Source organism: Mustela putorius, unplaced genomic scaffold, assembly GCF_011764305.1.
Source record: "Mustela putorius furo isolate JIRA1106 unplaced genomic scaffold, ASM1176430v1.1 tig00000242_pilon_pilon_pilon, whole genome shotgun sequence".
In the NCBI taxonomy this organism is placed as follows: domain Eukaryota; kingdom Metazoa; phylum Chordata; class Mammalia; order Carnivora; family Mustelidae; genus Mustela; species Mustela putorius.
In genome coordinates, this window is record NW_025421325.1 from 14,973,652 (window position 1) to 15,000,340 (window position 26,689).

A 26,689-nucleotide genomic window follows, 5' to 3' on the forward strand; every position below is an offset into this window, starting at 1 on the left:
AGGGGGGGGAAAAAAACCATCTAAACGATGAATTTGCGATGCTTCAGTGCTGAACCACCCGTTTTTGCTTTCACCGCTCTCCTGCCCCCACCCTCTTTCCATCTTCCCCTGGGAAAAAATTTCACCAGTCCTAGTTCTCTACATACACGAATAAAATCCCGGGGAGGGAGGAACGCGAGCGAAATTCATTGTTATATAATGATATGCAATTGGAATTGGGCAGTTGATTGCTGGGTAGAACGCAGGGCTGAGGCAGAGACCGAAAGAATCCTGGTAAACTCAAGATGTGTTTAGGGCTGGATTTGAGGGCGCGCTTTCGCTCTGGTTTCCTCCTTAGCCACGGACACCCCGGCTTCCTCTGGATGCACAAGGGCACACCCATCCGCAGGAGAGAGACGTGGAAACAAATGCACAGGGGAGGGGGCGTGTGCTCGGGAGGACTTAATGGGATGAGCCAAGCTGTGCTACAGCGGGGGAGGGGGGCTGGGGGGGGGCGGTAACTAGCTTTTTATGGAAGGCGGAAGACCCAAGATCCGAAAGGGCTGGGCTCAGGGGCACTGACCCCACGTCATGTTTTCCCTGCTCCAGAGGAAGGAGTCTAGGGAGTGGGGGTGGGGAGCAGATTTGTTGTAAGCCTCAAATTTGTTGTCTTTGTGAATGAAAAAGAATTTCATTTTGACAGTGTGGGGAGAAAAAAATTTTAAGAAGCAAACAAGACCTTTTTTTTTGTTTGTTTGTTTTGTTTTTAAAAAGCGCCCCCTCTACCCTTAAAAATCTGGTTGCATTATCTTGGGACCTATAGCATGGTTTCCCTCCCTCCATCATCATGGCCAGCATCTTATGTAAGAAGCCTTCTGGAAGGCACTAGAGTGGACGGGCTGTGATGTCTTTCTCTCTCTCTCTCTCTCTTTTTTTTCTTAGCATGATGTTGGCTCTGGGATTCGCAGTGATGACTGGGACAGGTACCGCAGTGACTAAGGGTGCTGGTAGTGAAGGGCAAGGCTTCTCCTTCTAGGCGAGATTTATCCTGTTAGAGCTGGAGACTGGGGGAAAGAAGGAAGATCATTATAGACAGAAAAGGCCACTGGAGCAGGTGACCTTGAGCAAGTGGCTTGACCTGTCAGCCTTCATCTGATTACCTGTAATAGTAATAAGAATCTGGCCCCACCCACCTCACAGATGAGTTTTGAGGCTTTGGTGACTTTGGATACATGACAGCAGTTTGTAAAGGTCTTGATATTTACCTAACACAAGTGCAGAAATTACTGTTGACTGTTTATTCCCATTTGAGTTTCCGAAGTCTATAGCAGATGAAGGACCCTACAGTGCAAAATTAAAATGATTTTACTGTTTTTCATTATGTTAGGGAAATAAATACTTTCTGTACCTGGCTGTGTGTGCATTTATGTGTAAAAGTATCTTTTTCCCCTAGGTGTCTGGCAGCTCATATCTATTTATTTTACTTATTTATTTATTCATTCATTCCTTCCACCACCACTCATAGTTTTTAAAGATTTGCTATAATTTTCTTGTTTTGGTGGGCGATAAGCACATAAGTAAGAATATTGGGTTTGTAACTGAATTTTAAGTTAACCATTATCAAGTGATTGCCATCCTTTAAAGTGTTTTGTATATTAAGAGAGCATCTGTGGTTCAACTTGTAGCCCAGTCTGGAAGAATACAGGTGCATCTCCACTGAACACAGGCCATGATATCCCACTCCAGCAACAGCATTTGGGATAGAGATGAGTCATAATGTAACATTTCTGTTGCATTTCTGGCCCTCACGTGCTGCTGGTCATAGACACATATTCTTCAATAATTAAAACACAAGTGCATCAACGATATAGATTTTGGAACTTGCCATTTCATCTACTTGATCACAGAACTCTACCTTTTTCTTAACAACTTGGTAGTTAAAATGGTGTGTATTTGAATGGTGTTTCCCCCCCTCTGTAACGATCTCTGTGATTTACCTCAAAGATAAAAAGCAAATATAAAGAATGTATTGAAATGAAACTTTGCAATGGTTGAACCAAGTGTGTTTGTGTAGTGTATCCCATGACAACAGTCTTGGTTAATTTTTCCCTGACACCAGCCTTGCCAAGAATTGACTTCCCTACATGTGGGTGCATTTTTTTTTTTTTTAAGTGACGTTTAGCCTAAAGCCATTTAAAAAATATTGTCTTCTTTATCTGAAATGTTTCCATTGCTCTTTAAAGGAGATTGTTGTGTCTTCTTTCATTTTCTCTCTTTTCTTTAAGTGGAAAGGGATAGTTTTTGTTTTGTTTTGTTTTTAAACCCAGGATAAGCTTTGAGCTTTTGCCAGTAGGTTCTGACTCATCAAGTGATGAATAAGTTGTCCATCAGGTTCCCCTTTGTCACTGAACCTTTCCAAAATTGACTCATTTTGAGCATCTCTTTTGAATAGTGAAAAATGTGTCTTTAGCTCATTGTCTTAGTTAGTACCAGTGTTTCTTATAGGTCAGGTATGAATTGTGACCTTATTACTACTTTCTTTGTTTCAGAGCGATCGTCTTCTGATCAAAGGAGGTAAAATTGTTAATGATGACCAGTCATTCTATGCAGACATATACATGGAAGATGGGTTGATCAAGTAAGTAGAACTCATTATAAAGACGAATTTGTGTACCTTCCCCGTATTCCTAAGCATTACTTAAGTTCACGTACATAGGATCAAACTTTGGAGACTTCAGAGACTGACTAACTTAAGGTCTGTTTAAGCTCATTTTGATTGGTGGTAAGTAGTGAACTTGAAAATTCACATTTAGGGAATTCAAAGCCACAATTAAATGCACACCCATTTCCTTATGTGTTATGTAATTTACTATTTTAACTGAGGTGACACAGTATCTTGTTCAAGTTCAAATGCTTGGTTTATTATCTATTGAATATATTAAAGGTTTTCCTAGACTGTAGTTGTTTTGGTAGATTACCCAATCTAAAACACAAATGGAGTGTTAACATCCTCTTCTACCAAGATAACACATCTGCTTTCTTAATTAAGAATCCAAGTTGTGGGGGGCCAATGGACACCAAATTAACAATTCACCAAGTAACAGAGTACTGCCTCATCCTGAGGGCGTGGTAGGTTTCATTCTCTAAGTGGCAACAAACACAAGTAAGACTGCCCTTGTGTTTATTGTGTATTGTGCCGCAGAAGAGAACCAACAGAGGGTTAAGTGAGCTGAGTATATACCAGTATCCTGCCCTCTGGATTGGGACAGCTCACAGGGCCCTGGAGAAGGAACACATCTGTTTAAAGACAAACACTGTAGCAAATGACATCTTTTAAATAAGCAGCATTCATCAAGTGCTAGCAGCAAAGTCCAGAGGAGTGGAAAACTGGAGTGGATGTGTCTGTTGCCTGGAAACTCACACCCTGATTTATGAACCTAAAATAGGTTTTAACGTTTCCTCATTTAAATGTTTTCTCCATGTGTGTTTGCTTGTGACATTCTCCGTTCCAGGCTCTCAAATACCATGACTTTCATGTTCCATTTTCCCCCAATTAGAAGGCAGCATGATACTGGCCTAGAAGTGAGCAAGCCTGAGTGCTATTTTTAGTCAACACTAACTTGTTTTAGAACTTTATCGACTCCTTGATTACTTTTTCCTTCAGGGGGGAAAAACAAACAAACAAACAAACAAACCTGGTAGGAAGATGTAGCCCAGATATTTTTTAAAAATTGAAAATGAATCCATGTCCTCCAACATAATATCAGTTATTCTGTCCTTAGTATCTGGGTTGGTGAGTGCATGCTTCCAGATTTTTAAATAGCTGTAATCATCATGTTCACTTTTTTTGTTTTGTTTTTCTTTTGCTTTGTTCTCCTACTGCCTTTGCACTCCTGCTTTCTCAGGGTTGAAAATAAATGTTTGTAACCTGCAGCCAGGCCTGGAGAGAATTGCTGTGTGATAATAAGTTCAACTATGTCTGTTACAGAGAAAGTGTTGTGGCCTTTTCTGTAGATATCTTGGGGTCTTATTATCCTTTGATCTTAGGGGTTTTCTGGCAACTAAACCTCTTTGATCAGGGCTTCTGGTGATTTATTTAAATTTTGTTTTCTAGTCTGCTCTGCTTTGCCTCTTAGTTGGACTTTGGGACTGGGAAGCGCACATATTATAAAAATGGACAATAATCCAAAAAGTCTACAGAACCTAGGGGAGGATGGTTGCTGGCTTCATGAAATGTCTGTCAGATGCCGTTTGATCTGGGGATGGTTCATTTATAGCTGTTAACATCCATCCTTTTTATTTAGGCAAATAGGTGAAAACCTGATTGTGCCAGGAGGGGTGAAGACCATCGAAGCCCATTCTAGGATGGTGATCCCTGGAGGGATTGATGTCCATACCCGCTTCCAGATGCCTGACCAAGGAATGACGTCAGCTGATGACTTCTTTCAAGGCACCAAGGCAGCCCTGGCTGGGGGAACCACCATGATCAGTAAGAGAGCTTACGAAAAATAATCTTAGAGCTTGGGAGCCATTATCATTTGAAAACGAGTCTTTGTTGTTTGGTTCTTTCCTTCTGAAATTTGCTGGACTGAGCAGTGGATTGATTTCCTATGGAAGGGGGTGGGGTGGGGCCAGCCATCTATCTTGGTGTCCTTGTCCTCATTTTCATGTCCAACTCGGAGTTGTCCAGGTGAACTGGAGGTTATGGTTCTAGAGAATCTTGGTAGGATAGAAGGAATGACTTCTTGTTTTCTGCTTGAACTTTTGTCTTCCTGAACCTGAAAATATGATTTGATTGTGGTCATTTTAAAGACATAGCCTTTGGAGCTATCTGTTTTGAGCTTTTGCTCCAAAGTATTTGATTTTGGTTTTTAAGGAGTTCCTGAGGGTTTATCTTCCTGGAGTGAAGATGGGGTGCGGTAAATGAAATGTTGAAGTAGCAGTCTTCATTCTACTGCTGAGAAAATCAGACGGGGGAAATGGCCTGGCTTTGACATAAATGGAATTGAACAGTCCTGCTTGGAAAGGGATGCACAGATATTATTGTCATTTAGATATAAAAACTGCCAGCACCAATAGCTGGGTGTCCTTCATGCATTGCTCCAAAGAATTCATGCTTTTCCTTCATCTAAATCTAAAGTCTGTTTCCTGGAATCATAGCACGCATGTTAAGAGTTTGCTTGTAGCATGTCAATTTCCAGTGTGTCTCCTGTGTCCCTGTAACAGATCTTTTTTTTTTTTTTGAGGAGGTGGGCAAGCTACACAGTGGCCCTTCAGACACATAGGTAAAAAACAAGTTTCTCTGAGAGTGAAAGTAAATATATAGTCTATCTTTAAAACTTATAATTCAGTTCAGAAGAGGGTCAAAGTAGGAAGAACTTTGCTATTTTATGCTTTAGAGAAATCCATTTTACTGCTTATTTTTCAGAATGATGGTCGTTTCCTCTGTAACTTCATGGTTTAGTCTCTCACTTCCTCTTTTCTACCTTACCACTTAGGTGAATGTTACCCTGCTATCCCTCTGTAGTTTGAGTTCCCCTACATTTTAAATCGTGCATTCCGGGTCTTCTCTCAGTCCTCGCCAGTCTCCAGAGTGCCTGAAGGATGAGGGACCGTTCTCTGTTGGTTCAGCTCTCTAAGGACAGAGCCTGCAGATTTAAGTCTTATTACTTATTTTTTTTGCTGCACACATCACCTTCTAACCTAACGGGCGCCATTCTCAAGAGGTGAGGGGATCCCCTGTACACACCTCAGGATCCTGATCTCCTGCAGAAGGCTGCCATTTTGTCAGTGGCGTCTGTTAGGCCTCACCTGGTGCCAGTAGGCATGGCTGCCCGTTCTCGGGTTGGCTGCAGAGCCACTTTGAGAAGCACAGACTGCTTGGGTGTCAGCCTCCAGAGCCACATCAAGGTTATAATCTGCCTCTGTTTGGAGTTCATCTGAGGCCCCTGTAAACCCTCACGTTGGTCACAGAGTGTTAAGAAGCCACAAGTAATATTTCCCGAGTGAGTGGCCAGTGACGGCTCTCACTGGAGGGATGGCTAGGCAGGAGCACTTCCTGGTGGAAATGCCCCCAACCTGAAGTCTGACATTCTGGGATCCGTCCAGCATTAAGTTGCTGTGTGACCATGGGCAAGTCACCTTCCTTGGCAGGGCTGCTCATCTGCACATGAAGGATTTGTGCCAGAGGACCTCGGATGTCCCTTTCCGCTCCCACATTTGGTGATTCACTGAGCTCAGAGACCGTTTGCCTCTGATCAAACACACTTTGCTCAGCAGATGTGTAAAACCCCTGTTTTCTCTCAGCCTTGCTTGAAAGACCCCATCATTCTGTTTCCTCCTCTCCTACATCCCCGAATGTGCCTTTTGCTCCTTATACTCGACCCATTTTTGTCCCTCTTTCTGCTTCTTGTCTCTTCTCTGCTTTTCCATCTTCCACCACCTTCACCACGAGCCAGGGCACATCCCTTCTTGCCGATGCCCTGACTTTTTCTCTGACCTTCCTCCTCAGCAGCTCTGGGGTTCTTTTCCCTTCCTTCTGGGTGGGCTCCTTCTGAGCAGGAACAAGGGACGGCTCCACCAATCCTGCCCCTGGCCTGGGGGCTGAGAACCGTCAGCAGATGTCCTTATGGCAGGTCAGAATGAAGGGGAAGGTGAGGAGCTGGACTGGTACTGTCTGCCCTCCTCAGTTGGGCAGAATGTGATCATGTTTTTGTTTTTGTTTTTTTTTAAAGATTTTATTTATTTATTTGACAGACAGAGATCACATGCAGGCAGAGAGGCAGGCAGAGAGAGAGAGGAGGAAGCAGGCTCCCCGCTGAGCAGAGGGGGGGGGGCCCCCCATGCGGGGCTCGATCCCAGAACCCTGGGATCATAACCCGAGCCGAAGGCAGAGGCCTTAACCCACTGAGCCACCCAGGCGCCCCTGTGATCATGTTTTAATGTAAGGCTTATGATGCATGCAACTCAGGGCAAAGAGTAAGGGAATTTAATGAGCAAACCCCAAAGAGTGAAAGTGGTTGTGGGGATGTAGTCAGAGTTGTCACACCCCAAACTCCACTGCTTTTATAGCCTGACAAAAATAGTAACTACCTTGCAAATAAGCACCGGTGGTTACTGACCTCTATTGAATGCCCACCGGCCTGCCCTTCGCTTAGGAAGTGGGAATGATACAGGTGAGGAAGTCAGGGTTTTTTCTGCTTGCTGGCCATACATTTTGCAGTGGTTTCGAATGAGTCCCCTGGCATGGGCACACTTTACAGAGACAGTTTGGACAAGAGGAAGAGCTAGCTGCTTCATGTGACTTTGTTTGGTACCTTCGACCTCCTCCTTCAATGAGATCATAGCTTAATTTTCAGTGAGTCTGGAGGCCAATCGGAAGTGCTCAGGGCACTTGAAAAGACTGCAGTGAACACTTGCAGAAATAAGCCATCGAAGTAAATCGGTGCCCCCGGTCCACACGCATCTTGCTCCCATCTCTCTGCATTGCCGTGTGCTTCTCAGGTCTGTCTGCATTGGCGCTGCCCAAGGTGGAAAATGTAGCTGAGCCGTCCAAGTTTAAAAATGGAGGTGACACGTCAGCAGCAGAAAATAATATTATTGCCATCAGACAGAGCCTCCCATTGAGAATGGCACAAGGAGATCTTTGTAAGGGGCGCTCGGTGCCGGCAACTTTGCCCTTTCCATCCAGCGATGGGTGGGTGGAGCTTCCAGACGTGCCCTGTAAGCCCCTTCCAGCCCAGGGGCAGGGGCGCGGAGATTGGCTTTGCATCATGTGGGGAGTGCTGCTGGCCTCCCCGGGAGCTTTATGATCATCAGAGGGAAGACCCCAGCATCTCCGGGAAGCAGATGGGAATGGTTACGTCCATTTTATAGATAGGAAACATGAGGCCCCCGGTGGGGGGAAGGGCGTTCTTCGTGGACACTTATCCTCTGCGTTGGTGTGGATGGTGGGCGTGGAAAACACACCTGCAACTCTGGCCTCCCCACTGCCTCTGCGATCCTGTCTCTGTAGCCTGCATGTGTCCTTGCATGCTGGGCTCTTTGGCACGGTGGGGATAAGTACCATCTCCCTCCCGTGAAGCCCTCAGTGGCTCCCTTCTGCCCGGGAACTCAGCTCTGGCAGCAGAGCCCTCCAAGATGTGAACTTGACCTGCTGCCCAGGTCTGGACTCACATTGTCACTTCAGCCAGGGATGCCCTTACCTTCTTTTCTTTGCCTCCAGGAAGCTTTGTTACTCCTGGAGGCCCAGCTGGGTGTTAACTCTGAGAGCCCCTGCTCAGCCCCCTTCACCCTAATCCACAGGGGCTTCTCTGCAGACCTTGGGTTTTTATCCCATGGCCTCAGGGCATCCATCCTGGTTTATAGTTTGGTCAAGGCTCCTGCCCCTTTCATTTCAGTCCTCCCCATGCACTCAGCAGTATGTCCCTGCCCCCCCAGGTGCTCCATGGACACTTCTTGTTGAATGAGTGAATGAATGAATGAATAAGTGAATGGAGACTCTAAGGCGACTTGGTTTCACACTTCATCTGAGCATGCTGCCAGAGGACTGATAATCCTGGGGTGGGGTTAGCGTGTCTGATGTCCTTTGTGGCTGTTTTGATGAAAGCAGCTGTCTCCCGCAGTGACCCCCGTGTCTGCTGTCAGCCAGCAGGGAGAGCCCCAGTTGCTCCAGGCCTAACTAAGGTCTTGATCAGGGACTGCTCCCTCCCTCCCTCTGTCTGGATCATTCTTGAAGGAGGAGGCGGGGTTGCACTGTCAGGTGGTTGTCCTGTGAGAGAGCTTGCTCTAGGCGCACAGGGTCTGAGCTGTTGGAGGAGCAGCTCTGACCACTGTGAGAGAGGCAGCAGCCGTTCCCCGACGTCCCTGGGGCAGGTCCGTTTCCGTCCTTTCTGCAGAGTCTTGGCTGTGGAGGCGGGAGGCCTGACAGAAAGGCGAGGTGGCTTCCCATGGCTCCGCTGGCCAGGCTTTCCTCAGGAGATGTGGCTTGGAGTGTCACTGTGGTACATTTCCTGCTTGTCATTTCTTCATCCATGTGGCATGTGGGTTTGCTCCCTGCTTCTGATGAGGACACATGTGTGAACATACACGCACTAGAATATGAATTGTCTGTAATTGATACTTTGATTATTCCCTTTGCACCATTCATTTGACTCGGGTTGGAAAGTGTTTACAAAAAAGGCCGGCCACATCAGACTAAAGTTTCAAAGTCCAGGACCAAAGTCACGGCCACAGAATCTGCCCGTGGCCTGGCGATTAGAAAGCCACGTTAGCCGATGTGCTGTCGGTGAAGGCTCCTCCTGTCTTCTGCTCACATCTCCCCTGGCCCCTGTGGGCGAGCTCACTCTGTGAGCAGATCCCATGGGACTGGGCCTACCCAGGTGGCGCCATGTAAGTCCCAGCCAGGAACGGCACGATTGGAAGAATGTGTCTACTCCCTGCAGTGTTTTGGGTTGATCATCTACTATAAGCTGTTGAGCAGGATGAAGGAGGGGAGGGAAAAGGTGAAGCATCCTGAGAGATGACTCAGCTCTTCCCAAAGGTCCACATACCCACTTTACTAAGTGCTGTTTTCATAAAGGAGGCTGTTGGGTTGGGCTCGATCAGCCAGCCTCATTGCCCTCGGGGTTTAGGGTAAGGGCCCTCCAGAAGCAGGGCTATTTCTCTTTGGGACTGTAGGCCTTATGCCATGACATGTGGCAGCAATCCTCAGAGTTTGGGGTATCTCAGTCTTCTGATGCTCCCGGAGCCTATTCTCTGACTTCCCATAGAGTGGGCTGTTCAGACTTTTGGGAGCTTCCTGTCAATCCTCTTGCCCGCAGTGACAGCGAGAGCCAGGAGTGGTAACCTGGGAAGTGGAAATGTTGAGTGCCAGCAAGTTCTTCCCAGTCTCCAGATGGTGAGGGATAGGCTCAGTGGTCAGTATCCTATGGCATCAGGGTTCCATGTGGCTAAGTTAGGGCCTGCATGACACATACGTGTCTGAGGACACCCTTGTTCTAGGTCCTGGCTCAGTAAGCCGGGCAGAAATTTCTGGAAGGTACGGATCATGCCCTGGCCATTCATATAGGGCACCTAGGCTGTGTGGACACTGCTTCTGCTGGCTGCCTGATCAAGGGCCCAGTAAGTCTGGACCAAAATCTGGACTGCATTGCTCCTTCTACCTTCGTAGCTTAACATTGTTGTCCTGGGACCCTTCTTCTCATGTAAAATCCTACCTGGGCAGCCCTCCCCTCCGCTGCTCCCCACCACCTGGCAGATTAAGGCTATTGAAGGCAGAGCTGCTCTGGCTGGAACACTGCGCTGTGGGAGAGCCCAGGTCCTTACCCCCTTTCTCACTGTGCTCCCCGTCTTGACAGCCCTTCTACCTCTGGGGAATCCTAGGGTTTGGGGAAGCACAGTTCGGAAACCACCCCATTCCATATGGCCTTCCCCATCGCTTCCCTTCCCTACCCAGCCACGAGACTGCTCCCTGCACAGAGGAGTTGTAGAGGAAGAGGACGTTTAATAAGTAGGGATATACCCACTTAGTCATTGAAGAAAACTAACCGCACTGGAAGTTTGGGGTGGTTTTTGTATCCTCTCTTCCTCTCTTCAAGACAGGAACTGGGACAGAGCACCCATGTCCTTTTCCCTGCCTAGGTTTCCACTGCTTTGCTTGGCTTTTCCTGAAAGCCCATAATAGGTAAATACTCTGTTCTCATTTGCAAAATTAATGACACGCAGTGTTTTAAAGGGACAGATTCCTGTCTTAAGGAGTGGCTGGCCTAGGTGTTTGCGTTTTCCTACCTACCATTCATAGTTTCTGGCCTCAGATCACTCCATTTGGGCTGCTTGCCCCTTTGTCCTCTTGGAGAAGCCCTCCCGCTTTTTTTTTTTTTTTTTTCTTGGAAAATGATTATTTCTTTGGGTTTGAAAGTTCTGCCTCTAACTTCCTGCTCTTGTTGGGTGAAGCCATTTACCCAAATTTCTTGATTTTAGGCCGTCCTAACTGCCATGGTCATGATATAGGGTAATTACAGTGAGTGGAAATTAGAGTTCTTTCTGGTCAACCCATTTGGGAGGCAGCTTTCTTTGAATGTGACTAAATGTTCCCCTAATGATAGAGAGGGTGTGGGGGGCGGACTGGGGCTCTGGCTGAGGCTGCCTCTCCAGGGAAGGGAATTTTGGGGGGAACCAGGGCAGTAGTTCCAAACCTTGACTGCACACTAGACTCCCCTGGGAAGTTTTCACAAACTTCAGAGATCAGAACCTCTGACTTAACTATTCTAGGTGGCCTGAGCATTAGTTTTTAAAAACTTCCAGGTAATGGCCAGGGTTAAAAGCTATGGATCTAGGGATCTTGTTCCATCAGTTGGTGTTCAGCTGAAACTGAGTATATGTCAAGGTTTTCTATTTTATTTTATTTATTTTTGTAAGAGAAAGTGAGTGTGAGTGTGGGGAGAGGCAGAAAGAGAAGCAGGCTCCCCAGCGAGCAAGGAGCCCCATGTGGGCTTGGATCCCAGGACCCTGGGATCATGACCTGAGCTGAAGGTAGAAACTTAACAGACTGAGCCACCCAGGTGCCCTCTGTCAAGGTTTTCTGAAACATAGAGATGCCCTCTGCCCTCTGCTCCCTGCTATCTCCTGTCCTCTTTCTGAAGGGGGGTGAGGATTGAACTGTCACGGGCCTGGGGTGTATGGATTCTATAGCCAGGTGGCTTCTAGAAGCTGATCAAACAGGAAGGGCACCTGGGTGGCTCAGTTGGCCAAGTGTCTGTCTTCAGCTCAGGTTATGATCCCAGAGTCCTGGGATCGAATCCCCTATCAGGGTCCTTGCTCAGTGGGGAGCCTGCTTTTCCCTGGGCCTGCTACTCTCTTGTGCCTCCCCTTACCCCCAACAAAAAAAAAAAAAAAAAAAAAAAAATTAAAGAAATGGGATGGTGCTGAGCTAAGGTCACCAAAAGGGGTCTCCTCCTTCAGTTGCTGTTCTTGGTGTCCTGGGAGGGTGTACTTGGCTAACGCCTTCGTAGGGCACTGGTTAGCACTTGGAGGAAGTGGGGTGGGAGGTGGTGCTGGGGGAGTGCTGAAGTCAGGCTGGAGCTGCGGTGTGTACTGATGTCCCCAGCCCTGTGGGCCACCTGCTGTGCTGGTTTCCCTGAGAAAACCCTACTGTCTTTAGGTTGAATCAGTGGTGTTTATGACCTAATCTCCCTCTAATGATAGGTCAGAACTGGAATCCTTCCTTGTGGGGAGCCTGAGGGAAAAATCAAAAGAGCCTAGTAATAACATAGAATCATAGACTTTTAAGGCAACCATTCAGATTTTCTGTCCCCACCTCTGTCTGCCAGCTGGGTGAAATTGACTGGACCGTGCTTCCAGAGGGCGACACAGCAGGCGGGGGCGAGAGAGCTCCACGGGGCCAAAAACCTCCGTTTAGTCCTTTCTAGGACGCGCTGCATGAGTGGGATCATGTGATCCCTTAGTTCTAGATGGTCCGTTCCCACGTCCGTAATGTGCGGACATGTTGGTGGAGTTAAGTGCGAAGTCAGTGAGGTGGTTTGTACCACAACTTGTAAGTGATTAGTGTGACACTTGGCACATGTGTGAATCGATGGATCAGTCTGTCTGCCTATCTAATCTATTACATGTCTGTCTAATATCTCTGTCTGTCTGTCTGTCTCTTGTGTATCTCCTCTCTCATCTCTGTATGTGATTTGTCATCATCTGTTCTATCTAGTCAATGCATCTAGATAAATCTGTATTATCTGTTTAATCCATCTGCATAATCTAAGGTCTGCCTACCTCTCGATGTGTCAGTGGGTGTGTTGATGAGCTGTTCGTCTCTCCGGCTCCATGGGTGCAGTCACGTGTGAGCTGATTCCAGATGGCTCACCTCTCTTTGCTGCCACTTGGTGAGTTCAAGGCTTGTGTTGTCTTCAAGCCCTTGTAATGGACATTGTGTTCTGATCCTAGCAGGAATAATGACTGTCTCTCTCTCTCTCTGAAACCCTCTAAAATGGCTTCTCATACAGAAATTTAAAATTTTACTTTTCAATTCCTTTCTCCCCTCCAAATAATCACTGGAAAAATTGGGTCTCAAATTTCTTGAAAACATACGCCGCCCCACAGATGCAAAGCGATGTCACCAGGAAACAGCTCATCGAGTCAATAACTCTTGGCCAGATTTGAATTTTCAGCCAAACAGGAATTCAGACGAGGCCAACTTGATACTTGGTCGTGGCTGTGCTGTTGGATGCGCGGGCCCCTCTGTGTCTCGTGGGGATTCCCTGCCGGCTCAGCAAGGGGGTTTGCGTTCCTTTCCCTGCACAAATTCCTCTTTCCCCTCAGCTCACTGAGCGCACGAGCCCAGCCCGGGGTCACTCCTCTGGCAGCATTGGCGACAAATTCTTCCCCAGGGGGTGTTCTACCGAAGGAGGGCTTTAGTCATAGGGGGCCCAACACGCAGAGAGCGTGGTGAGAGAGTCCGGGTAGAATGCTGAGCTCTCTCTTCTCTGGGCAGGCATGGTGAGTCACCTGTATTAGACATCGAATAAAGGGACAGTGTTAGACCCCTCAGAGATGACAGTGCCGGTCTCTCATCCATTATTGGCCAGTTCTGGCAGAGAAAAACAGCTGCTTTCTCTTCGACATGCACATTTCCTGCTGCTCGCACCCAGCTGGGAGTCTTTATTATTTATTGTTTATTTATTTCTTGCCTGGATTCATTAGCTACAAAATCATGGGGGTCAAAAAGCAGACGGAACAAATCCATCGTGAAGGGAAGAAGGCAGTTTAGTTAGCAAATCACGTCCTGAGGGGTTGACAGATATTTTGGGGATACTGAGCCCAAGGGAAGGGGGTTGCGGTATTGGTATTTGGGAGGAAGTGTCATTTTTGCTTTAGAATTTTACATGCAGACCTGCCAGATCGTTGCAGCTCAAGTCCAGTATTGGTGTTGTGTTGTCAGTGCATTTGACAGCGCTGGAGGGGCTTCAGCCCTATGACTGGGACGTGCATTCTTGTGTTTGTCCAGATGAATGCACGTTTGGCAGCAAGACGGGGTGCTCCTGATTGTCACCCCAGTACAACAGGATCAACCAGGATGGTCTCAGGTAAACCCGGATGAACATCACTGTTCCTCCAAGGGGCTTGCATTGACTTCTCTTGTCCTCGTACGAGCTGAGAAACTAAATGACTCAGCCACTGTCTCTGGACCCTGCCCCCCCCCCCGCCCGCAGGAATTCTCAGGGTGGAGCAGTATGGCTCTTCTCTTTTGCTCTTGAGATGGTTAGAAGAATGTGGGGTAACTGAGAGGGAGCAGGTCATTGGTACCAGGGAACATTGATGCCAGCCCAGCCCTGTGCCTGCCATTTCTACTTCTTCCATCAGTCCTGAAGATGGGTGGGCTTCTGCTCATGCCATAAATGAGGAAATGAATGGGAATCTCAGAAAAGCCAGGAGACTTGCATAAAGCCACGGAGCTTTCAAGTGTTAGGACTGGGATTCTAATCCAGGCTCGGTGGACAGCCCCTGCAGGTCACAGAATAAAGGGGTGCTATTTGCTTTTTAAGAGATAAAAAGTGTGCTTACGAATGCTGCTCTGTGCCCAGCGTTGGGCCAGGTGCTTCACAGATGCTCTAGATGCAGCCCCCACCAAGGGTTTGCCATCAGGCATTGGGCTAATATCCATCTCCTTGAAACAGAAAGATGTTGGTGTTCAAGCTCTATCACTATTGCTCTTTGATCCAACTTTCATTTATTTACTTAAAAAAATTTTTTTTTTTTAATTTAGGGGAGCCTGGGTGGCTCAGTCATTAAGTATTTGCCTTCAGCTCAGGTCATGATCCCAGGGTCGTGGGATGGAGCCTCGCATTGGGCTCCCTGCTCATCGGGGAGTCTGCTTCTCCCTCTCCCATTCCCCCTGCTTGTGTTAACAGTTCTTGCTGTCTCTCTCCGCTGCCAAATAAATAAATAAATAAAATCTTTAAAAAATTAATGTATTTGAGAGAGAGAGAGCACACGAGTAAGGGGAGAGGCAGAGGGAGAGGAAGAAGCAATAGTGATGGAGAGGCGTAACTGATGCCATGTGTTCATGAGCTGAACTTAACCGTGCTTCTGGGAGGCCCAGGAGCTCTCTTCTGTGCGGGGCCTGATGGTGCCGTGCCCCGTTACACAAGCTGCTTCAAAGCTCGTCTTGCCCTTGTCTGAGCCTCATCTTTCCTCATTTCTCTGACTCACTTTGGCATGACCCCTCTCGAGGTTCACCGGGCTCAGCTCTTCACCCGTGTGATTGGGAAACACCTCAGGCAGATGGCATCGTTTGAGGAGGAGCAAGGACAGGGAGGAAAACCCGACCATTTGGGGATTGCTGTTCTGCACGTTGCATTTTCCTTGATGGAGAGGATCCAAGGAGAAGCATGCGGTAGAGTGGAAAGAATTTGAGGCCTGCACTTCTTGACAACTTGTCTTCACAGAGCTGGGGATCAGGAGCCTTGGATTCTGGAAGAGACCCTGCTGTGTGTTCATTTGCTCAGGCAGGTTTGCCCTGCAATCCTGTCTTGGTTTTGTCCATCGTCCGAAGGGCCTGGATCAGACTTTCTTGCCTGATAGGGTTGCAGGAAGCATTCAGTGGGATGATGCATTTGAGGTTATGTGGGGGGTGGGGGTCGGCCCTAAAACCTAGTTTTGTGTTTTGACAGTGAAAATTTTTTATCATGATGCCTGGACCCTAAAGTATTTGTTTTGTAGCGATTGACTTCAACAATCCTGTCCACATTTCGTCATCTATACGCCTCGCCTTCTTTCATCGAGATTAGATCAAAGGGGTCAGCATTTTTTTTTTTTTTTTTGGACATTATGGTAGCACAGCTTCTCCATCACCCAAATTTCTGTTCTTGCTGGAAGCATTTCGCTCTGTTATTGGAGAACCCCCCCGCCCCCGGCCCCAGGAAACATAGTTTCCACCTTTCTTTGGAAAAGGAGGATTTGCTTTGCTGAATTTTATATCCTGCTTAGTGGGAAATTTTAAGATACCTGATCATTCTCTCCCTTGTATTCTACAAAAAGGCCCATTTGTTTAGTTAGGAAAAAGGTGCTTTCATTTTATTTTATTCTTTAAAAGATTTTATGTATTTATTTGACAGAGAGAGGGGCACTGAGAGAGGGAACACAAACAGGGGGAGTGGGAGAGGGAGAAGCAGACTCCCCCATGAGCAGGGAGCCTGATGCGGGGTTTGATCCCAGGACCCTGGGATTACGATCTGAGCCAAGTGCAGACGCTTAATGACTGAGCCAACCAGGTGCCCGAAAAAGTTACTTTTAAATAATGGCTGGCTGCAAGGACAGGTAAAATTTGAACACCAAAATTTTTGTTCCTGGGGGCTGGATGATGGTGCAACACCTGACTGGGAGCTCCAGGTGAGGCCGTGTGTGGGACTTAGGGATTGTTTATTGCTTGTTTTTTCATTTTGCCGCAGGGAGACCAAAGACCAGGAGATGGGTGACCTCGGGGATGGGACGGAGACGGATGCTGAGCCCTGTCTCCCATGGGACATATTTCTCTCTGTATTAGCCTGTCTTATGTGCATTTTCAGTTACTACCAGCAGTGAGTGCTGGCAGAAGTTTCCTCTCTCTCTCCTCGCTAAGAGAAACTTTTCCACCGTGGAAAGCTCATCTCTATGAAAAACTTCCTTTCTAGAGACGAGCTGGAAAAGGTATCATTCCTCTTTGTGGTAAAACTGGGGTTTTCATTAAATGGCGAGGCCTCTTCGCCTTAGAAAGACGGACTGGAAAAGCTGATAAAAAGGAAATAGATTCTCTTCTTTAGGGGGACAGAAAGTTTTTATTCAACGATATTCCTGCTGCCTTTGGCTGGAGTGAACAGGCATATGACTTTCATGTCTCCGTTCTGAGAGTCAGATGATCCCAAGACCGTGTTCTGCGCAACGTTTGTTTCTATGACATAAAGCCCCAATTTCCATTGTCTCCTTGCCAGGTAAAGGTGGCCTCTAGCCATTAGGTTTTCCATCCATGGGAGTGCCAGAAAATGCCATTTTCCTGATGGTGTTCCCTCTTCATGGATAGACTTGACCCTTGCCTTTTTTCATTCTCTTTGTCCTGAAGGCAGTTTGCATAAAAACCTGCCTGTCCGTTCTGCTTGTTCTGAGGAATTTCATCCAGAAGAGATGCTGAGTGACAAGGTCTCATTGGTTCAGGCTTCCTTCCTTCTTGCCTTCATTATTTATATGTTGGTTTGCACGAACTATATCAACTCTCTAAATGTGTGTGTGTGTATATGTGTGTGTGTTTGTGTGTGTGTGTATGTAGTTTATGGGCCATAAAACTTAGTCTTTTCAAGTGTACAATTCAGTGGTTTTCAGGATATTCATAGAATTGTGCAACCAACACTACCATCGGATGTCAGAACATTCTCGCCACCCCCAAAAGAAACTCCATACCAATTACCAGCTCCCCCCAACCCACAGCTTATGCCAGACAATTGGTTCTCTGGTTCTGTGAATTGGGATATTTCGCATAAACAGAATCACATAACATGTGGCCTTTTGTGTCTGGCTTCTTGTGTTTAGCAGAACGTTTTCAAGGTTGTGCCTGTCGTAGTGTGAATCAGCCCTTCATTCTTTTTTTTTTCCCCCCATCATTCTTTTTTATGGCTGAGGAATGGTGTGTTGTAGAGATAGACTGTGTTTTGCTTATCCATCGACTGGTTGATGGCATTTGGGTTGTTTCTACTCTGTGGCTGCTGTGAATGATATAATGTTCATTGGTGGACAGAATTTGTGTCTGCACATATGTTTTCATTTGTCTCGGGTCTCTATCCAAGAGAGGGAGTGCTGGGGTTTATGCTAATTCTATCTTTAACTTTCCAAGGACCTGCCAAACTTTGCCAGTGGCACCATTTTCCGTTCCCACTGGCAGTGTAGGAAGCCTCCAATTTCTCCATACCCTTGCCAACACTTGTTATTGTCTGTTGTTTTGATCACAGCCATCCGGGGAGTGGGGGGTGGGGAGGGGGGGATGGGAGTATGTCATTGTGGTTTGACTCTCAGGTTTTATTTTGAGGCCAGTCTGCTTGTTCGCTGGCTCTTAGTCACACTTACCTTGATCTGTGATGTGAGAGCTTGGTTTTGAGTATGCTTTCCTAGCCCTGCATGCAGGCATCTGATGTGACAAGGACAGGGGTGTTCATCTCTGTGGGACAGAAGACCTGAAATCAGGCCTACTCCAGGAAGCCAGGGTTCACTGTCCTGGTTGGCTGCCATATCTGTCTCTGCCCCCTCTAGACTGGTTCTTGTCTCACCCCATGGCCCAGAGTGAGTCCCATTTTTGCTGCCCTTTGGGACTATCCTTCATTCTGCTTTACAGTGGGGTGGGCAGGTCATTGCCCTGTGCCAGGGAGGGAACTTGGCAGAAGCTCTTTAGCCTGCCAGGGAACTCCTGGCTGAGTACCAGAAATCTCCTGGGCCAGTCCATCATTCCTGCCTCAGATGGGCACCTCCTGCCTGCCCCCCCCAATGCCATAGGTCAGATAATTACCTTCTGCACTGATAGTTACAGAGGCCTTTACACACAGCTGCTCTCTCCTGGTACCCTCCTTTCCACACTGTAAGATGCACAGGGTGGAAAACGTCCTCCTGCTTCCCAGGAGGAAATAGCAGAACAGAGAGGTTAAGTGACTTGCCCAAGGCCACCCAGCTAATACAAGGCCAGATGCAGACTCAGGTCCTGGTCATCTGGTGGCATGTTGCTGGGCCTCTGTCACCAGGCGAGGGGACATCAGGCACGTGAACGTGGTTTCAGGACGTGCGCTGGATTTCAGGTGGCGTCATCATTTGCTTTCTGGGTGTTTCTGGTGTAATGGAGAGGAGCACCTGCCGCATCTGAGAACTGATGGTGTTGTGTTGGGCGGCTGAGGCTGCATTCATGTGGGCCGCTGGAGGGTGATAACGAGGATGTGGTCACTTCAACAAAGTTAATTAGCGCTGTGGTTTCCCCTAAGAAAACCCTGTTCATTCATCCGTTCAGCTGATGTTTGTTACGCCACATGGTAGGTACCCGTCTAGGCTTTAGAGCTGTAGCTATGGTCCCTGTTCTCCCGAAATTTGCAGGCTACTGGGGAGACCAACTAAAGCTTACCCTATAACACAGTAATCCCTACGCTAAGGTTCAGGGGCAACTGAGAAGAAATCTTTAAAATCTGCCTGAGAGGGTCAGGGGAGACTTCTGCCAAAGCTTGAAGGTGGGTCAGGGTTTCACCCTAGAGTCCTCAGATTGTGGGGTGGACGGCAGGAGTAGGCGTCCAGCCAGACGAGAGGCTTGCATAAATGGATTGAGGCATGTGGGATCTGGTAAATAAGAGTCTGGCATGCTTTAGAATTTACAAGTCAATCAGTATTTTGGGGTATTAAAAAAAAATGAGAAAGAAGCATTTTGAGCCTAACAGGCATAGAAGAGTCTAGAAGGAAGGGGAGTGGGGAGCGGAGGCTGGTGGGGAAGGGTACACTGTAGAGAGCATCCTGTTGGTTGTCACCTCTCATCTCCGTGGTCAAAGGAGAGCCCCCGCCACCTGTTTTTTTTTTTTTTTTTTTTTTTTTTCCCTGCCCCTCTCCAGGTTCTGATCCCTTCGATCCTGGCCTGTCACAGGCAATGTTAAGGCACCCCAGGTTCTAGAGAGTCGGTTCCTGGAGGGCAGAACCAGGGCATTGACAGGAAATCCCCTTTGTGCAAGGACGGCCTTAGACGCAGGGCAGGTCCTGGGGCGGTGTGATGGTGATGGAGGGGCAGGTTCTGGATTTGCGCAGATGGTGTTTGAGTTCTGCCTTCACTGCATACCAGTTGGGCAAGTTCTCCTCATTGCTCTGAGCCAGTTTGCTATTTCTTCCTTTCTTCCTTTTTAATTAATTTGTTTTGAAATGGCCCGCATGCATATGTAACTGAAAGTTTATTTTTTTGATCAGCATACAGCTCAGTGGCATTGCGTAGGTTCCCGCTGTGGTGCAACTGTCACCACCGCCCATCTCCAGACATTTTTATCTTCCCAGCATGAAACTATATCCCTGTTAAACACTAACTCCATGGTCCCCTTCCCCACAGCCCCCAACAACTGCTATGCTACTTTCTGTCTCTATGAATTTGACTATGAATTGTGGAATCGTATTTGTCATTTTTGTCATTTTATTGCACTCAGCATAATGTCTTTGAGGTCTGTCCATCTTGGTGCATTTGAAGGTGGGGTGATACTCCATTGTATGGATATGCCATATTTTTCAATCTACTCATCTGCCGACGGGCATCTGTTGGGTTGTTTCCACCTTTGGGCTATTGTGAGCAGATAATCTGTTGCAGTCCTTTTAATCCTTTGGGGATATATACCCAGAAGTGCAGGTGCTGAGTCATACGGCAATTCTTAGCCACATTTCTCTGGTATGTAATATGAGGTTTCAAGGTTACTGTGCATCTTAAATTTGATAGATTACACAAACTGCTGAACATAGACTTGGCACGTGATAAATGTTAATCCCTTCCTTTCCGAAGGACCCCTTCCAAACTCCTGAAAAATGTACCCTCTAAAACAAAAGGACTTTAAATTCTTTTGATGAAAAATACCTCTTCAAAGACACCTGTCTGGCTTAGTTGATAGAGCATGTGAATCTTGATCTTGGGGTTGTGAGTTCGAGCCCCACGTTGGGCATAGAGTTTACTTAAACAATAAATAAAAATTGATGTTCTTTGCTGTTCTCATGCATTAAAAAAAAAATACCTCCTCAGGGTAGTGCCTGGTCCCTTCTAAGTGAAGAGAATGGAACATAATAATTTGATGCCTCTGGGTTTTTATTAGGATCTATGTTAAAGCACTGTCCTGCCCTCAGAGAATTGGGCTTTTAACAACTCCCACAAATGGTCTCTAGCTGTTGGGAATATTTATCTCCATTTCATCATTTTCCTGCCTCCTCCCTTCCTGTCCCTCTTAATGCTGTTAGCGTATCTGACTAGGGGTGCCACTCTCCTGCATTTAAGCTCATGTTTCAAGTCTCCCTGCTACTTGGAGACCAAATGACCAAGATCCTCACTGTTGTATGATGGTAGAAAGAGACAGGTGCTGAAGGAAATGCTGTAATCACACTTCTCCGAGAGCAGTTTGTTTTGATTGAATAGAAGTTTTTTTTGGCAATTTTATGGAGTTAGGAGTCAGGTGGCCAGATTTGGATAGTGAGGTGTCATTGCATCTTGAAAATTATGCCAGGGAGGAAGTGAAAGCCAGTCACATCTGAAGGCCAAGTGGACAGCTTCCCTCTGGATAGTCTCAGAAGGTGTCTCTCAAGAGGGGAAATGGGCCCAGCTGGGGAAAGGGGAGGTTAATGTATGCGTGAGAGAATGTATCTCCCTCCTCTAGAGAGAGTCAGAGGAAGCACAGAGCTGGGAAATCAGCTGCTGGCTGCCCCCTGGGCTCCGTGGCCACTGTGCTTTGGTACTCTTTCTCTACAGGACCCAAGAAAAGTCTGACATCTGGCCATCTCCATTCTAATCCTCTCCCTGTCAAGTCATATTTTTCTAGGAAATATTAGCATTGTCTTCATTTGGTCTTTTTTATTATCCAGTATCTTATTTGTTTCTCAGAGGCATTTGTTCATTTTGTAAAGTGTGTAGGAGCTGCTCTCTTCTCTTGGCTTTGAACTTTAATTTTGCATCAGGTCTCTGGGCCATGATGCTTGGGCAGGAGTCCTAGTGCTGACCTAGTCATACTTCAGTGTCTGCCTCCCTGCTGAGTAAGAGACCAGAATGCCAATTTTTTTTTTTTTTTTTTTTTTTTTTTTTTTTTTATTTTTTATTATTTTTTTTTTTTATAAACTTTTTTTTTTTTTTTTTTAAGATTCTATTTATTTATTTGACAGACAGATCACAAGCAGGCAGACAGTCAGGCAGAGAGAGGGAGAGGAGGAAGCAGGCTCCCTGCAGAGCAGAGAGCCTGACGCGGGACTCGATCCCAGGACCCTGAGATCATGACCTGAGCCGAAGGCAGCGGCCCAACCCACTGAGCCACCCAGGCGCCCAAGAATGCCAATTATTATCTTTGTTACTTACATCATTTCTGGAAGTCCTAGCCAATGTAATAAGACAAGAAAAATAAGCAGGAAAAATATTAGAAAGGAAAACTAAAATGATTGTTATTTGTTAGATGGTCTTAAATATTCAAAAGAACTGATGGAAGAAAATACTGGATTTAAGATGAAAGTTTATTAAGATGACCAGTTTAAAAATATGTATTCAAAATTAACAGCTTTCTCTTATGCCAGAAATAATCAATTGAAAAATATAATTTAAAAATCTTATTCACAATAGCTATGCAAAATAGAAAATAACTGGAAATTTTAAGAATACATTCTTATATTAAGAGAGAGGAATTAATAAAAAAAATACTATGTTAATGAATAGAAAGACCTAATACTATAAAGCAAGTTCTTTAGGGATTAATCTATAAATTCAGTGTGATTCCAAGCAAAACCTCAAAAGTTATTTTTGTTTTTTTGACTCTTGACTGAATGATTCTAAGGTTCAGGTGAAAGAATCATCAGACAGAAAAAGCCAAGAAAATATTTTAAAAGAAAATAATGAAATGAGTAGGAAGCCATGTGTAACGGGATATTTAAAAAACCATTAAAAATGTCGTAATTAAAGTGATATGGCATTAGCTCCAGAAGAGACGTCTATATTGATGAGAAGAAGTAGAAAATTGCGTAAGTGGAACTGTGTCTGAGTGTTTAGTGTTTGAAATAAAGGACATTTCAAGCTCATGGTGAAATGATGGTGCATTATGCTGGCATAGTTAGCCATTTGAAAAACAAAGAAAGATAAATTCCTTACCTTATATCTTATATCCAAATACCTTTTAGATGGGTTAAGTTAAATTTAAACAACAAAGTCAAAAGAGAATGAGAAGAGAATACAGATGAAGTGTTATAATTTAGATATTTGATCAAAGGTAGAATCAGAAAAGACAGAGACACTTGACAACATAGAAATGAAAGACATCGGGGCGCCTCGGTGGCTCAGTCACAGGGCATGTGCCTTCAGCTCAGGTCATGATATCAGGGTCCTGGGATCAAGTCCCATATCAGGCTTCCTGCTCAGCTGGAAGCCTGCTTCTCCCTCTCCCACTCCCCCTGCTTGTGTTCCCTCTCTTGTTGTATCTCTCTCTGCCAAATAAATAAATAAAATCTTTAAAAAAAAAAAATAAAGAAATGGAAGACATTGTCAGAGTAAAAGAAATAAAAGGAATACCAAAAGTAGGAAATTAGATTTGCAAAATATGATAAGGGATTGATGCATTTAAAATACGAAATCTTACCACTTCAATAAAAAGATGAACACTAAGAAAAACTAAAGGATATGAGCTTAGTATACACAAAAGAAGAAATAATTCTACCATTAAACTTATGAAAAAATAGTCAACTGAATGAGTAATACAAATTATACATAAATACAAATTAAAATAACAACGAGCTAAATTTTTATCTCCTAAATGTTCAAATACTGAAAAGAATTGTAATTCCTTGTTAATGTGAAATGGGCACTCTGAAACTGTTGTTAGGTGCTCACATTGTTATGGCCTTTAGAAGGGCAGTAAGACAAGTATCTAACAAGAGCCTTGACAATGTATAAGCAAGAAGGTATTCATACAGTGTGACTCTGAATTACCTATGTGCAACATTTCCCTCTAAGGATGTTCATTGTGACATTGATGATGAGAAAAAATTAAAAACAAGCTAAATGAGCAAAATAGCTGATTGGTTAAGTAAATGATGGCCATCTGTAGGAAAAGGTAGTATGTGGTTATTAAAAACCATCATGGAAAATACATATTAATATGAACATGTTCATAGTATATTGATAGAAGAAAGCAGACCGTGACCAATATGTCCAATTTCATACAATGTTTTTTAAAAAGAACTTTAGTGAAATAGAATTTACATATTGTAAAATTAAGATACCACTTCTGTAAAGAATATATAAGTGAGTGTGTAAGTGGGTAGGAAAAGAGATTAGGTAGAGTACATCAGTATGTATTTTCTTTGGATGATGGACTAACAGAGAATTTTGGGTTTTTCCTAAATTCTCTTGTTTTCCAGGTTTTTAGCATTTAAATACTTTTTCACTTAAAGGAATTTTATAAAAAGAGACGTTTCCTTGGAACTCTCCTTTTGCATCTGCGTATTATCTCTTACCCCTGCCGATTGTGGGAAGGAAGAGAACATAATGTGAGGAAGTGTTTGAATTTTATGTACAGGGGCAGTGGCAAGTGTTTGTGAACTTTCAACTACCCACAGAGTTGTGAGGTTTAATGAAAGGCTCCCTGCGGGCACCTGGGCGGCTCAGTCACTTGAGCATCTGACTCTTGATTTGGGCTTAAGTCGTGATCTCAGGGTCGTGAGATCCAGCCCTGTGTCCGGCTTCACTCTGTGGAGTTTGCTTGGGATTCTCTCTCTCCCTCTTCCTCTGTCCCTCCCCCACCACCCTGGTCGGGTGTATACATGCATACATGCTCTCTCTTTCTCTCTCTCTCTCTGTCTCTTCTTCTCTTTAAAAAAAAAAAAGACTCCCTGAACAACTGGTTCCCTTATCAGGCTTGAACCTCATTGTCCAGATACATTGGCTGTTATTCAGAGTCTTATTAATCAACTATGGTAAAAAGACCCATTGAGCGGTTAGCCCTCAGCCTGAGATGGAGAGCACATGATGGTACAATGACCATGGTTCAGGCTCCAGAGATGTTATGCTATGTTTTTGAATTTGGTCCAGGTTCCTTGGAGGAAAACACCCGTCAATTATGTTGGCTCTCGATAGGGCCCAGTCAACATATGACATCACCAGCTCTTCCTTCCCTGCCCACCTTTCTTTGGAGGGGATGCAAGAAGGACAGCTGTGCAGCATTGGAATAAAGAGAATAGGTACCAGGCTCCTCACGCTTTTGTTTCTGGGTTGAGCTTCAATCTAAGAGCTGATCTGTTCTTTTCCAGATACAAGGAGACTGTCACAGCAGCTGGAGGATTAGCAGCTCCTTAGCTAATTAGAGTCCTGTGTACATGTCAGTTCTTATTTGACCTGGGTGCTCTTGTCTTTTTTTGGTATTATTTGGTGTGTGTCCATGAAAGATGTCCTGAAATATGGTGGGTGTGAACACCACATCTTTTATTTCACTCTTTTTTTTTTTTTAAAAGATTTTATTTATTTATTTGACAGACAGAGATCACAAGTAGGCAGAGAGGCAGGCAGGGAGAGAGAGAGAGAGAAGAGGAAGCAGGCTCTCCGTGGAGTGGACAGCCCGATGCGGGGCTCGATCCCAGGACCCTGGGATCATGACCTGAGCCGAAGGCAGAGGCTTTAAGCCACTGAGCCACCCAGACGCCCCTGCCACATCTTTTATTTCAGACCCTATTTCTGCACAAAGATGGCTGCAATCAGGGTTTGTCTGATGAGCTACTTAAATAGGAATGTAAACACGGCCATGTTTCTTTAATTTGCTTCCTGTTTTTTCCTGTTGTTGACCTTCACCTTGGGTCTTTGGCTGTAGCACTCGACACAGTACTACCCATTATTATGTATGTGAGTATTTGGATTTCTGTTGGGCTCTAATTAGGAAGTCACAGGCCCTCGAATTTATAGTTGGATTCCCTTTCCAACGAGGGACCATCCGGAAGGAAAACGGAGACAAACCCACTCTGCACGTGAAAGCCTTGCAGTAGGACTTTTATTTTTTTCGTGATGTTCCACACAGCCCTGTAATCTCTTATTTTTGGCAAGCCAGCCCTGAATCTGTGGTCCGGTAGCCCCGGGCAACCAAAAGCTGAGACAAACAGAGGAAGTGTCATTACTCACAAGTTTCCGCGGCCACCTCATCTGGGCCTGGCGCTGCCAGCTGCTGCCCCTCTCTGGAGCTGGAGCTCCTCCGCGCAGAGTCGGACCAGGCCCCCCCACACAGACCCTGCACGTTGTTGTGCCCTGACCCCCGAGGGTTCCTGTTGCTTCTTACCTTCTTGCACCCTTTCTGTAATTTGTTTGCAGTCTGGATTTTATTTTATGGCAGACTTTGTGGTGGAAACAGGGAAGTCTCTGTATCCTTAAAGCAACCCAAAGGCCCCAGGAGGTAGAGGGAACTCACCTCCTTCCCCACAGCCCCTGTGACGCTCACACAGGCATGCACACACACACCCATGCGCACACAGATGTGCGCACACACACATGCGCACAGACATACTCTTGCATCATCATGCCGGCATCCAGGATATTGTGTGTTGTAAACAGAGCCCATGGAAGCGGGTGTGCTCAGGAAATCTGCAGACCCTCAAGCAGCGTTTGCTAAGAACTCTGAGGAAGCTCACCTCCAGCGAGGTCCTCTCTTACCCCAAGGGGACCCAGCAAAACTAGATCCTCGATCCCAGCCTGTGGTGCCCGTATCCTTGGAGGTATTTGAAAATATGGATCGTTTCAGTGTTTTAAAAGCTGGCTGGAGACTTAACTGAAGTGATGTCTCCAGGGTAGACCCAGGTTTCTTTGTTTGTGATTGGAATTACAGGGACTCTGTTAATGGCTTGTGTTTTCTGTTCTGATTGGGTCGTTTTTCTTGCATTTGACTCATAATAAAATGGGATGAATTTATTCATTCCTAATACGTTCCATTTGATAGGAAGATTGTTTCCATCCTAGTATCCAGGG

At 45.7% G+C, this 26,689-nt stretch overlaps 1 protein-coding gene across 2 annotated transcripts in view; it reads left to right on the plus strand.

The window, feature by feature from the left end:
- The window catches only part of DPYSL2 (dihydropyrimidinase like 2), a 132,324-nt gene that overhangs the window by 65,619 nt on the left and 40,016 nt on the right, over positions 1-26,689 (plus strand). For both annotated transcript variants that reach the window (XM_004775083.3, XM_004775084.3), the window contains exons 2-3: positions 2,529-2,617; positions 4,284-4,468. In XM_004775083.3, the coding sequence (XP_004775140.1) occupies positions 2,529-2,617; positions 4,284-4,468 (274 nt within the window). The remainder of the gene's footprint in view (positions 1-2,528; positions 2,618-4,283; positions 4,469-26,689) is intronic.